Source organism: Argiope bruennichi, chromosome 11 (genome assembly GCF_947563725.1).
Source record: "Argiope bruennichi chromosome 11, qqArgBrue1.1, whole genome shotgun sequence".
Classification (NCBI taxonomy): Eukaryota; Metazoa; Arthropoda; class Arachnida; order Araneae; family Araneidae; genus Argiope; species Argiope bruennichi.
This window is the reverse complement of record NC_079161.1, coordinates 22,972,154-22,985,152: the sequence shown is the minus strand read 5'-3', so window position 1 is coordinate 22,985,152 and position 12,999 is coordinate 22,972,154. Positions and strand designations below refer to the sequence as shown.

Below are 12,999 nucleotides of genomic sequence, written 5' to 3'. Positions count from 1 at the left end.
AAATTTTATATTATTGAATGCTACCTTGCTTACCCAAATTAATTTATATATAATAATTTAATAATATATTTCTGTCAGCCAAAGATGCTGATATTTAAAGGGCAATGCTTAAGTAATAAAATGGAAATGCCATTCAAATTTGTTTGAAATATTTATTAGAAAATATTAATAGTTAACACAAATTAATGTACAATTTGTCAATTTTATTGACAGCTCTTTGATTTTAACTAATTAAAAATACATTTTAAAAGAACAATTTCAGAATTAAATTATTACTTTAAGCAGGGGATCACCACAATTTATATAAATAGAATAAAAATTTTGAAAAAAAAAACATTTATATTAATTACCTTTGCAGGATCTTCGTTGTCAGGGTAAGTGGGCGAAACAATGTGCTTAGAAATACGATTAGTTGAGCAGAAAACGAAAGGTTTAAATACAGAATGTGCTGTATCTGGCGTACCAGTAAACCAGTGACAGGAGGAGTGTTGTGAATCAGGATGTGGCAAAGAAGAAACCTATGACAAATATTGATAACTTTAAACAACATAGTGTTCGTAAAATAAATATTATGTTAATCGTAGTGTATATATATATATATATATATATATATATATATATATATATATACACAGTGGTGGCCAAAAGTGTGGACATTTTTTGAAAGTTTCATGTTTTTCAACTTTGCGTGCTTGTAGAATATATAAATTTTCACTTAAATACAAATATTTATGTATCAAATTGAAGGTAATTTAATGTAGAATTTAATAACAAAAACAGTATTACAATATCTATATGACAAAAAAAAGTTACGCTCATTTTAGTAGAACAAACAAACACAAATCGTTTTGAATAATGACGTGTTTTGTTATAAAAGCGTACTAGCCAATCACTAACACTGTTCTGAGTACCCATCAAATGTCTGTAACTATAGTTTAGATTATTTGGATGGTAAAAGAGTTATTGTTGTGAAAATATTTTGCGGAATGATGCATATTAATACAATTAAATAGAGTATTGCTGTTTTTGAATATTTTAAGTCCTTTTTTTTAATTAAAGTAATTTTAAACAATGTCACCAACAAGAAGAACTGATTGGACATCTACAAAAAGAAGCCGAATTGTCATATTGAGAGAAAATGGCCTCTCTTATGCTGAAGTTGCAAAACAAATTGGTGGTTCAGTGACTTGTTCTGGTGTACGAAAGTTCTGTTTACGTTATGAAAAAACGTAAATCAGTGGAAAATAAGGCCAAATCAGGCCGGAAAAAATGCGCAAGTGCTATTGCCGATAGAAAAATTAAACGGCTATGCCTTCAAGATAGAAAAATTTCATCAGATGCCATTAGATGTGAAATGAATGCAGCGGGTATTGCAGTAAGTTCAAGAACAATAAGAAGAAGGTTATCAGGATTTGGACTACAAGCTAGAATTCCAAGGGAAAAACCATATTTAAATCAAAAGCAACGCGAGAAACGAGTTAAGTGGGCAAAAGAACACATTAAATGGTCAGAAAATCAATGGAAGCAAGTAATCTGGCGCGACGAGATTAAAATATCGCTCTTTGGTAGTGATGGTAGAAAATTCGTGAGACGTAGAGTAGGTGAAGCGCTTCATCCTGATTGCATTGAAGCAACTATAAAAACAACAACAAATGCCATGATTTGGGAATGTATGTCTGCAGATGGTGTGGGTCGAATCCAAGTGATTGATGGCATCCTGAATGCCAAAAAATACATCGAAACTGTCCTGGAACCAAAATTGATACCTTCCATCAGGGATTTCTTCCCGAACAAAGCACCATTTATTTTTCAGCAGGATTAAGCTCCATGCCACGCAGCAAAAGTATGCAAAGCATGGTTTCAAAATAAAGGCATAGATGTATTATCATGGCCAGGGAACAGCCCTGATCTCAATCCAGTTGAAAATATGTGGCGACGTTTAAAAATTCTTATACGAAAAAAACGTCCCTCCAATAAAAGACAACTTATTGAATCTATAATTGATTCTTGGCACCATGTGATTACGAAAGATGAACTCCAAATACTCGTTCACTCGATGAAAAGACGCTGTGAAGCTGTCTTAAAAAATAAGGGTTATCCTACTAAGTATTGATTGTGTAAGTATCACTTTAAAAAAATGCAAATCTAAGATAGATCTTACTAAAATGAGCGTAACTTTTTTTGTAATACAGATATTGTAATACTGTTTTTGTTATTAAATTCTACATTAAATTACCTTCAATTTGATACATAAACATTTGTATTTAAGTGAAAATGAATATATTCTACAAGCACGCAAAGTTGAAAAACATGAAACTTTCAAAAAATGTCCACACTTTTGGCCACCACTGTATATTTATTTATTTACAATTAAACAATAATATAATAGAGAGAATCTAATATAGAATTTAATCTTTAAAAAATGCAGATTCATTATGCATTTCTATGTATTATATACATGTACTATTATACACTTCTGCGGAAAAAACAGATTTCAGCATTTTCAGAATGAAATTTTGTCATTTTCAAGATAGATTAATTTTCTATTATGTAACAATAGTGTAATATTTTTAATATGTCAAGCATTTTTTGCATAAATTTATTCATCTTATTGTCCAGTTATTCATATTTGTTTTACTTCGTAATGTTTATGTTTAGCATTTTTTTTTGTGTGAAAGTTAGTCCCCCCCCCTTTTTTTTTTCTTTTTATTCCAAGATTGTGTTATTTCTGCTTATAGGAGCAATACCTATTGTAGTGGTACTCGTAACACAACTTCTGAAAACAAAATATCAATGCAATAATACAAAAAATTTACAAATTTTTCTAGTTGCACAGCATTATATATAATACAAGTTGTCTATTATATCATGACCCAAAAGACAATATCTAAAACTTTAAAGATAAGCATATACTTCCATCTGGAAACATATTTTAAATGACAAAGAATTATATTTCATGTTGTATGAGTTATTTAATATACTACTGAAAAAAAGTATAAACTTTTATATTGTTTCTCATGTATTATTAATCATGTTTAATTAATATTTGCAACACACTAGTATTTTAACATTCTACAACTAAAAATGATTGAGTTATGAAGGTTTCAATATCACTACTTTAGTCAATTTTAGACTATTTCAATGACTCATTTGAGGAAGATCTGCTAATATTTTTTAATTTTCCCTGAGGTGGCTGTTGATCTGAAATAAGAAAATCTAAAGCTCATAACTCTGTCAGTTTTGATTACAGAAAAATGGAACTTTTTGTACTCAAATTCAATTTGCCAACAGCTTCCTTGCTTTATCATTTTTTGTGTGCCTCATTTGATATATTTTAGTGCATAATAATACTAGGAAAGATACACTTTTAATTAATTAAAATATATTAATTTATATTAAGCTTAATAAATAATGTAAATACTAACCAATACTGTTAGGAAATAATGTCATATTCTGAAGAAAAATAGAGTGCTTCAGTCATACTAGCCACAATAAGAATACAAATGCCTTAATGCACTCTATCTTATTCTTTTTTAATTGTTACTAATGAAGATAAAGCTCCTTAAAATTCCTTATTGGAAGAAAAAATATTAATTTTTAAATTTGTAAAATAAAGTAACTGCATTCCTTTAACAGAAAGAGAAGAGAAAAAAAATATTTTTTATCTTGCAGTACACCATTTTTAAATTAACTTTGAACATTGGCATTTCATTTGCCATTTGGAAAAAAAAAAAGCAGAAAATGACATTAATTTTTAAAAACGGAGGGGGGGGGGTCATATTTACCCTCTAATTAGTTATTAAGTTTTAAAAAAAGTACTGGCTTCCTCAGAGATGATTTTCAGTTTCACTTTTCATTAAAAAAAAAAAAATTAATTAAAAAAAAACCATTCGACAATATTAGACCATTTAAATAATAATATTTGAAATTTAAAATGAAATAAGCGATGAAAGTGATAAACATTGTAAATGCTAAAAGTGAAAATGTTGGGATTAACGACAGCTTCTTTTGAATTACTGAGAGGACTACCTTACATTCTTCGTGCTTAGCGCATTACAGAGTATTGTTTATTTAATATAAAAAAATATCATTTTTTTTTTTTTTTTGCTATTACATTATTCATTTCTTGTTATGCTATGTTTTTCAATCAAAACCAAATACATTTGGATCTTCAAGTTTTAAACAGCATCTTACTTGAGAAGCAGCAGTTGGGAACTCATGGTCCAATCCTCTACAGATTCCACCTTCACAATCTCTTAGGATTTCAAACATGGATAAAGTACCAAATTCTCCTGCAAATATTAAATCAAATTAAAGCCCACCACATTCCTACACTTGGATAATAATTTAAAACAGCTTAAAATTATTTTAACTTTTCAATTAAAGATTGTTTTAACAGTCTCCATACATTGAATGCAAGCCTTCTTTACAAAATCAGAGAGAGGCAGCAAATCCTCTAATTACAAAGTAAAATCCGCAAAAGCGCGTCCTATCCTTCAATGCGACTTCTGCCTGCTGTGTCTCAATATATAGAGTTTTATGGTTCTTGATAAATTGAAGAAAACCGAGTATGAATTTTGCACACCTTCCTTTTTAAAGATTGTGCCTAATGTTAACGTAGATCCATAATTTTGGCTACAAAATAGCATATTAAATTGTACTCATCTAACTCCCTGTATTTATGCATTGATTTAAGTCGCTGCAGCATATCAAATTATTAATCTAAGTAGCTGTGTTTTATGATCATGTACACATACATACAAAAATACATGAAGACAAATGGATATCCCAAAACTTATCTGCTACAAAATTTACAGTATATTTATATTTTTGATGACAATTAATGTATTTAATTTCAACCACTCTCCTTTAATGTCCCAAATTCGGCAGAACTCTTCAAATTCAGTATATTGCGACCCACTATCGCATTTCATCCGTCTCGTTTATCGTGTTTTTGAGCTATCGCATTCGCAAACATAATTCCAAAAATGTTTGCGAATTAGGCAAATGTTAGCAGATTTAGGCAATTTGCAGCCCTAGGCAATGCACATTACAAGGCCCCTCTTTTAATAAGATGGTCATTTTTTTTTTTCACATGTCAGCTCATTTTTAACATCTTAATATTTTATTTTAGGTTAATGCTTTTTTTTTATCAACTTTCTGAACATGTATTTCTTTTTATTTATCTATTACGAATCTAAACTTCTCGATATCCATGTCTGTACAGAATTTTATTGAAACTGATATTCGATTTTATAAATATTTTAATTCCATAAAAAATAAAATATATATAAGAACTTGACTAATTATGCTTCATAATGTGTTTATTATCCTAATATTTTATCAATCACTAAATCTGTTTGTTTTTTTTTACAAATTTTTTTATAATTGGGTAAATAAGAAAATTAAATTTTTCAATCGACTTGTTTTTGACAAACTTTCAGCCTAGCGGCCATATAGGCAGCTGCCTAGTTTAAAATCTGCAAGTGCAGGGTTTAGTTTAGTTATATTAACGTCCCGTTTGAAGCAACACTAGGGCTATTTTGGGACGGACCTCGTCATTTTGAACCGCGGTCAGATGACGAGGACGACACCTGAACTGGCACCCCCCTCTCCACACCACACCAGCGGGAGGACGTTTGGTCAGGCCGGATTTAACGTGCAACAGACCCCCTTACACGACGGTTCTTCGGTGGAATCGGGTCTCGAACCTGAAACCCTCCGGTTCCGAAGCCGAGACCTTACCACCAGGCCACCGCGGCCCTGCAAGTGCAGGGAGATCTAAAAGGTGGAGACTCACCAAAATCTCGAGATTGTATTTTTTGACGATTATAATACTACGTATACAAGAAAGTAAAAATTGTTCATTACCTGAAGCTGCAAATTTGTTCAGTAATTCTTTTCCACGCTCAAATCTTGAAGTAGCACTTTCGTTTTCCTTTCCGTAAGCTGCGGCGAAATTGAGGTCGCCTTGTCCGTCCCAGAATCCGTTTGACTGAGCATGCTCTTTAAGGTCTTTGCTCATTAAGTCAATCTTCGTTTCAATTGTAAGGCAATTGGAAATATTTCTACACCCACCTAAAAAGAAATCGCAGTGAACAATGAGATACAATATATTGACTGACACATTCTAGTTCAATGCAAATGAGCCAAATAACAAGCGCAACAATTTCAAAATTATTCAGAAGCAGAAAATCTATTTTTGTTGTTGTTGTTTCTAATGGCACATGTCATAGACAAGCCCACTGACTTTAGAAGTCAGTGATTTTAAGCCGTGGGTGCGTCTCTTGTTTTTCAGTAGCGCCATCTAGGTCCAAGAGTACGACTTAGCTACATACACGTAACAACCCTTTTTACGGGGCGGGCTTCATTCATGCATTTCATTCCCTCATCCATAGATCGAAATTTAGACCTGAATCAGAGAACGATCACCCCTGATCCAGTACCTCCCAGTGGTATTACTTTCGACAAGGAGGACTTTGTGACCACGACAGATTTATACGTACGCCAGCCACCACACACACGGAGAGTCTTCGGCCGGCGGGGTTCGAACTCGCAGCTCAAGGGACGCGAATCTAACGCTCTACCAACCAGGCCATCCCGGCCATCTATTTTTAACCAGAGGGAGTGCTCACCTCAAAACGTTCTCGAATGCTATATGATAAAAGATGCTAATCCCTTCCCTCCACATAAAATTGTAGTTCTTGGGTTAAGCCGCAAATGTCTTGCATGGCTTTGGCGAAAAATAGTTACGAACAATAACAGCGTTTTTACTACATTTATCATATGATGCTTGGCGATAGTTTTGGCGATAGAAAGCATTTTTGCGAACATTTTTTACCAGAAAATTGACCCAAAATTTTTCAATCATAAAAATGAATTTGGCATCATAATGAAGTTATCATTTAAAAAAAAAAAACCCCATCAAATTCCATATATTTAAGTCATTCCGGTTTTTTTTAATTTTTAAATTTAATTTTTATAACTTTTTAAAGTTTACATGCATGTGAAAGCCCAGATCGACAAACAGTCACCTTGACGGATTTGGTCCGATTTTTTTTTGAATCTATAATTTAGATGTTAAATTTGTGTATCAAATTTCATCCATCTAGCTCTTTTCATTTTGAAGTTATCATATTAATTTATATTCGGGCAGCCAGATGGAAAGACTTACCCTGAATGGATTGTGTTCAAAAATTGATAGAAATCTACAAATTTTGTCTAAAGTCTACATACTAAATTTCATGGGTCTAGCTCAAAGAGTTACTCAGCTAATATGCTCATAGACAGACATTAGACATAATGACAAAATTGTACTTTGCGAGCTTAAGGAGGTCTTCATCAAAATCTCGAATTCGATTTTTTTTTTTTTTTTTGACGATTGCAAATGCTTTCTCTATATTTCGCATACGAGAAAGTAAAAACCAATAAGAGTCTTCTCCTCCCGACTTTTGTGTATACTCATAAAAAGAATATAAATATCTACATTATAGATGTTATACACCAAATTTTTTTTATCTGGTTCATTACACTTTTTGAGTTTCTGGAACGTACAGATAGATATTCTAACAAAGAATCAACTTTGAAGAATTTGATCTAAATACTGATGAAACACAATTCTGCTGATGAAGTCGCATGTTATATATGCTTTCTACAGTACATTGCATTTTTGAGTAATCATATTCAAAATCACAGTTAATTGCTTGTCAATATTTGAAATACATACCACTAAGATTAGCTCTTCAGTCTATTAATTCTTTTCTTTACAATGTTTTAAATATGTTGTTGTTGTTACTTATGGCACTTGCCACGGACAAGCCCGCTGTTCGAAGACAGCCGATTTTAAGCCTAAGGGGGAGGAGCGCCTCTTGTTTTTATTGTAGAGCCAACTAGGGCCAAGAGTACGACTTAACTACACACACGTCACAACCCTTTTTACGGGGCAGACTTCATTCTCGCATTTCATTCACAGATCGTAATTTAGACTTGAATCAGAGAACGATCACCCCTGATCCAGTACCCCCAATGGTATTTCTCTCGACATGGAGGACTTTGTGACCACGACAGATTTAGTATACGCCCGTCAGTCACCACGCAAACGAGGGCGTCTTCGGCCGGCGGGGTTCGAATTCGCAACCTAAGGGACGCGAATCCAACGCTCTACCAACCAGCCTATCCCGGCCTATGTTTTAAATACGGATGCTTTAATTAGAATTATCAAAACAAATAATTTAGTAAAGAATGCAATGGTCTTTGCAAACTAAAAATAAAATTATATTGACTTTTTTAATGTACTAAAATATACGAAATCTCTTGTTTTAATAATTGTATACTCATTTGCCTTCCATTTAAAACGTATCGAAATCATCATTTCGCCCCTTCCCAAATTCACTACCAGGAGGCAACATTCACAACATTCAATTAACTGATGATTAAGTGACGAAAATATTTAAATATAAGTGTATTAAAGTGTACGAAATTATTTAGAAAATAAGTGTATAAAATTTTAAAATTCTAGTACTTTAGAAAGTAAACACGCACAAAAAAGAATCGATTATATATTTCCATCAACACAAGAATGAAAAAAATAAAATTGGGTGAAAATGTATTTTCACTTTAAATTAGTATTTGTCTAGAAAGCAAGAGACTTTTTCATTTCTGATTTTTAATGAAATTCTTTCTTTTGATTAAAAAAAAAAAAATCAGAGATGGAAATTTATAAATTTTGAAACTGATAGACATTTCATCTTAACACATAATCATTTTAATTAGTTCTGTTTACTTATAAAATAAACTGCTCTAAACACTAACTAGTTACATGTTCAGCTGCCCATAGTCTGCCGGCGGTTTCGAGGACCCAGGCCTCTTTTCTGTCAGCAATTAAGAAACTGTTGTGGTAAGAGAAATCTGGTTTGGTGTCCGAGCATGGACCACCTTGTCCGTGTTCTTCGAGTAGTGACGTAATGACGTCGACGGCTTCTCGGGCAGTGCTGGCGCGTTCTAATCCTAATCTAAAAGGAGAGATAAAAAGAAGAAAAAAATGGAAGTAAAGAAAATTGAATAAAGTGTGAACAAGACACACATAAAAGAAACATAAAATATGTAAGCAATACCCCAATATATTAGAGGCTATGTGAGAAACCCAAAAGGACGAGGAAGAAGAATTTATTTGGTTTGAATGGTATTAAAAAAAGACATACATAAATTGCTATATATAGTTCTACTATTATCGATAAGGAAAACAAAAAAGAATGACAGTTCCAATCAACAATATTTGTCATAAAATATAGTCGCAGTTTGCTCCAACTGGGAAAAAAAAAAGGCTTTAACACTTATTGCAACACGAACTTAAATCCTTTATATTCACAAACTTTTATAATAAATAAAAGAAAGTGATAATATTACAGAATTAACAATATTTCATAAGACTTGTACATAATTCATTTTTACGGGCAAGAACCAAAATAGATCAAGCGTACATGTAAATTCTTTGTTAGATAAAGTAAAAAAAAGTTATGAAATAATAATAATGTTGTTGTTTCTTATGGCACTTGCCATGGACAAGCCCGCTGTTCGAAGACAGCCGATTTAAGCCTAAGGGGGAGCGCCTCTTGTTTTTATCGTAGAGCCAACTAGGGCCAAGAGTACGACTTGACTACTCACCCATCACTCATTCGCTTGCACAACCCCTTTCTACAGGGAGGCACGTTCACACACCTCACAGATAGAACAACCATGCCCAAACCGGGACTCGAACCCAGGACGCCCAGATCACGGGGAAGACGCGCTACCCCTATGCCGGAAATAATAATAATAATATGTTTATTATTATATTCTGCCGAATAGGGTTCATGAAGCATGTGATTTTGAAGTTGCCATTCTACGTTGTATTTCAATGCATGAGCAACGTATCACGTCATTGTTTGTGCCTATTGGCATTCAGGCAAAAGTCGGGACTTATCTGAAGATCACTGATAATGCCATATATTATGCCATCCATTGCTCCAGCCTTTCCATTAGTGGTCTAATAAGTTAAAATATCACCCTCAGTGTCATGATGGATCATGACGCTGAAGATGGTATTCCAGGGGACATTTCCACACACACATCAGGCACCGTTTAAAAGTTACGTATTCCCAATAGGTTGATTGAATTTAAAGGTCTTAAGGTTTGACCTCCCTCTTCTACGAATTTAAGATATTTTTCTTTAAAAAACCCATTAAGCAAATGGTACACTAGCGGACTAGTGTAACTGAAGTGCACTAGCGTACTTCACAGGATATCGTTATGCAATCTCAATTGTTGTGAAAATGTTAAAACAAACGGATACTTTCCAAAGAGTATCATGATTGTTCCTTCCAGACAGTGGATTGTGCAATTGCTTTGACACTGTAGACATTTGTTAATTCAATTTCTTTTTCTCAAGTAAAGGATAAAAAGATTTCTTTTGTCTCCTACGAGTAAATTGCAGTTTTATGCTCTGCAGCTAATAATGTTCGTCTTGCTACGTATAACCACCCTCTATTTTTGTTCTAAAAATTGTCGGAAGACTTCCCGTCTTTGTCTAATAAATTATTTCTACCAAAACATTTCAAAGTCGCAATGCATTGTTTCTTAAGCATTGAGAAATTTACTGAAATATTGAATATGGAAGTGATTTTTGTCGTTATTAAAAGATTGTGATTTCTACTGCTTCCAAATTTTTAAGAATTATTTAAAAGTTATAAACTGCAATGTTTTTTTCGGAAGTAAAAGTCTAGGTCAGGTTACCAAAGTTGTTGGTCCATATTGGCCATTATTAACTTTTAATTATTATTAAGGGCGAATTGAATTTAGCCTAAAATATAAAGGCCTAATGAAGAAATCTATTAAAATGTTTTTAAAAAGATTGCTATATTAAAATATTATGAAATAAATTTTGAAAGCTATGGATTGATACTATAATTTATAAAAATTACATCAGTAGTGCAAACTACAGGTTGACAAGAATTTCAAAACGAAAGAGGACCACAACCTGCTGGGGTCTAAAGCAAATTTTTAGAATTACAAAAGCATATATACATTATTATTTCCCTGGGCTACAAGGCAAATAAATGAATCTATAACATAAAAGTAGAAAGTCCATGAGCCTACCTTTCACAAGAACTTTTACAAAATAGTAGAGTTGCAATATGGAATTTGCAATGCGCGAAATAGAAACGAAAGAAAAATTATTGAGACCTCTACCTGACAAGGTCCATGCCCAGAAGTCGTTCTTCGAGGTCATCATCGCCGCAAAGTTTCGTCCAGACTGCTTCGTTGCCTATACAGACGTTGGCGTCGTTGGCGCCCATCTCCGCACCCCACATCCATGCGGGCTTGCTCAAGATAACGGCATGTGTGTGCTCCACTTGGTCGATCGAAATGTACGTACACTGAAAACGAAAACGCACTCCATCAGTGTGTTTGCGATGAGACAATGTATAGGGCGAATGAATGTCCTGATATTTTTTAAAGATATATATATATATATATATATATATATATATATATATATATATATATATCGCTGCTTGAAATGAACAGTGGCATATTTGCAAAACACTACTTTTCAGGAGAGCGTTTCAAAGTTTTTGCACAATCGAAGAAATTATTCCCGAATATATTATTAGCCACAGCGAAATATTTTGGTGGTAAAATAATTGTATTTTACTGAACTACTTATACAGGCAAAGAAAAAATGCCTAAAATATTACTATTTAAGAAAGAAATGAAGATATGCCGTTGTTACGTAAGTATTATTATTAAATACTGAAGATAATTCTAGGCAACAATAAGGTAAGTTATTATTTAATTAATTGGAAATAAAATAAAAATAATTCATTTGAAACGTTTTAATATGGAAATAAAGTAGGTACAAACTAGTTACAAACTATTATAAAAATCGGAAAACTGTCGAGGAATAAGGCCATTTTTTAACACACCCAGTACCTTCTCTATTTTTTTTTTTTTTTTTTTTTTTTGCCACATTGAATGGAGTTGGGTATGCCTGCTCATAATCAGGAAATGTTGGACTCCCAGACTTTCGAGTTTTCTTCATTTCTAAATCTACTACGATTTGGAACTGCGCATCCCCGTAAGACCTTTTTCCATAAATCTTCAAGGGCTCACTCTTTTTAAACATAATGACGCTCATTTCTGAAATTGCTGGGATAGGGATGCCCGTATCCCTAATATTTAGGAATTCGGAGTACATCATCTCAACAAGTTTGTATGGCTTTCCTTTTTTTTGTCATACTGATTATTGTTGAGTATTGAACTGGTGAAAATATGCCGGGTTGTCCACGCAAAAAGTGATTGACCGATTTTTCAATTTGGCTATGTACGTTATCACCTTCATTTTGAGTATGCCCTGTGACAAGATATTTGTGTGTGATTGAATCGAAGTTCATTTTATTAATTGCTTGGAGATACATAGACATTAAGTATTGGTTTTTTTGTTGTCCAGAACAGTTGTCGCTGTAAAAGATGACATTTTTCACTGACCCTTGTGCATCAAGGTAAGAGAGATACTTCCAGACGGACGTTCCGATATCTACTGGGCCACGGTGTCCCTGTGTTTCGTTCCAGAATTAACAGAACACTTCATCTTTTTTAATGTTAAATATAGTAAAGTTGTATGAAGCCACCTTAGACAGGTTATAAAAGTCTGACACCAAACAGTTCGGAACCGAAAGAACAGCTTGTAAATCATAAACAGCAACAGCAGTTTCAGCGTCCGAGTTTTCTTTGTCTGCCTGCTGTCTACCTGCTATAACAATAAAATTAAACAATTGCATGCAGAAGTCTGGACAATAGTCAATTGGATGAAGCAAAAAAGCTTTGAAATCAGTAAAGTCTTTAAAATAATGCAGAAAACAACACACTTATTTTGAAGTATTTTGATCTGGTTTTCTCCAAAATGAGGGAAACACCAGAACATCAACCAATACTCCAGTCTTTTTTTAAAAAAACTACAGC

The 12,999-nt window shown here is 33.1% G+C and overlaps 1 protein-coding gene across 2 annotated transcripts in view; it reads right to left on the bottom strand.

Moving 5' to 3' along the window:
- The window catches only part of LOC129956907 (secernin-2-like), an 89,269-nt gene that overhangs the window by 2,908 nt on the left and 73,362 nt on the right, over nt 1-12,999 (bottom strand). For both annotated transcript variants that reach the window (XM_056068923.1, XM_056068922.1), the window contains exons 3-7: nt 11,227-11,414; nt 8,812-9,011; nt 5,872-6,078; nt 4,195-4,292; nt 351-518 (exon numbers count right to left, since the gene is read on the bottom strand). In XM_056068923.1, the coding sequence (XP_055924898.1) occupies nt 351-518; nt 4,195-4,292; nt 5,872-6,078; nt 8,812-9,011; nt 11,227-11,414 (861 nt within the window). The remainder of the gene's footprint in view (nt 1-350; nt 519-4,194; nt 4,293-5,871; nt 6,079-8,811; nt 9,012-11,226; nt 11,415-12,999) is intronic.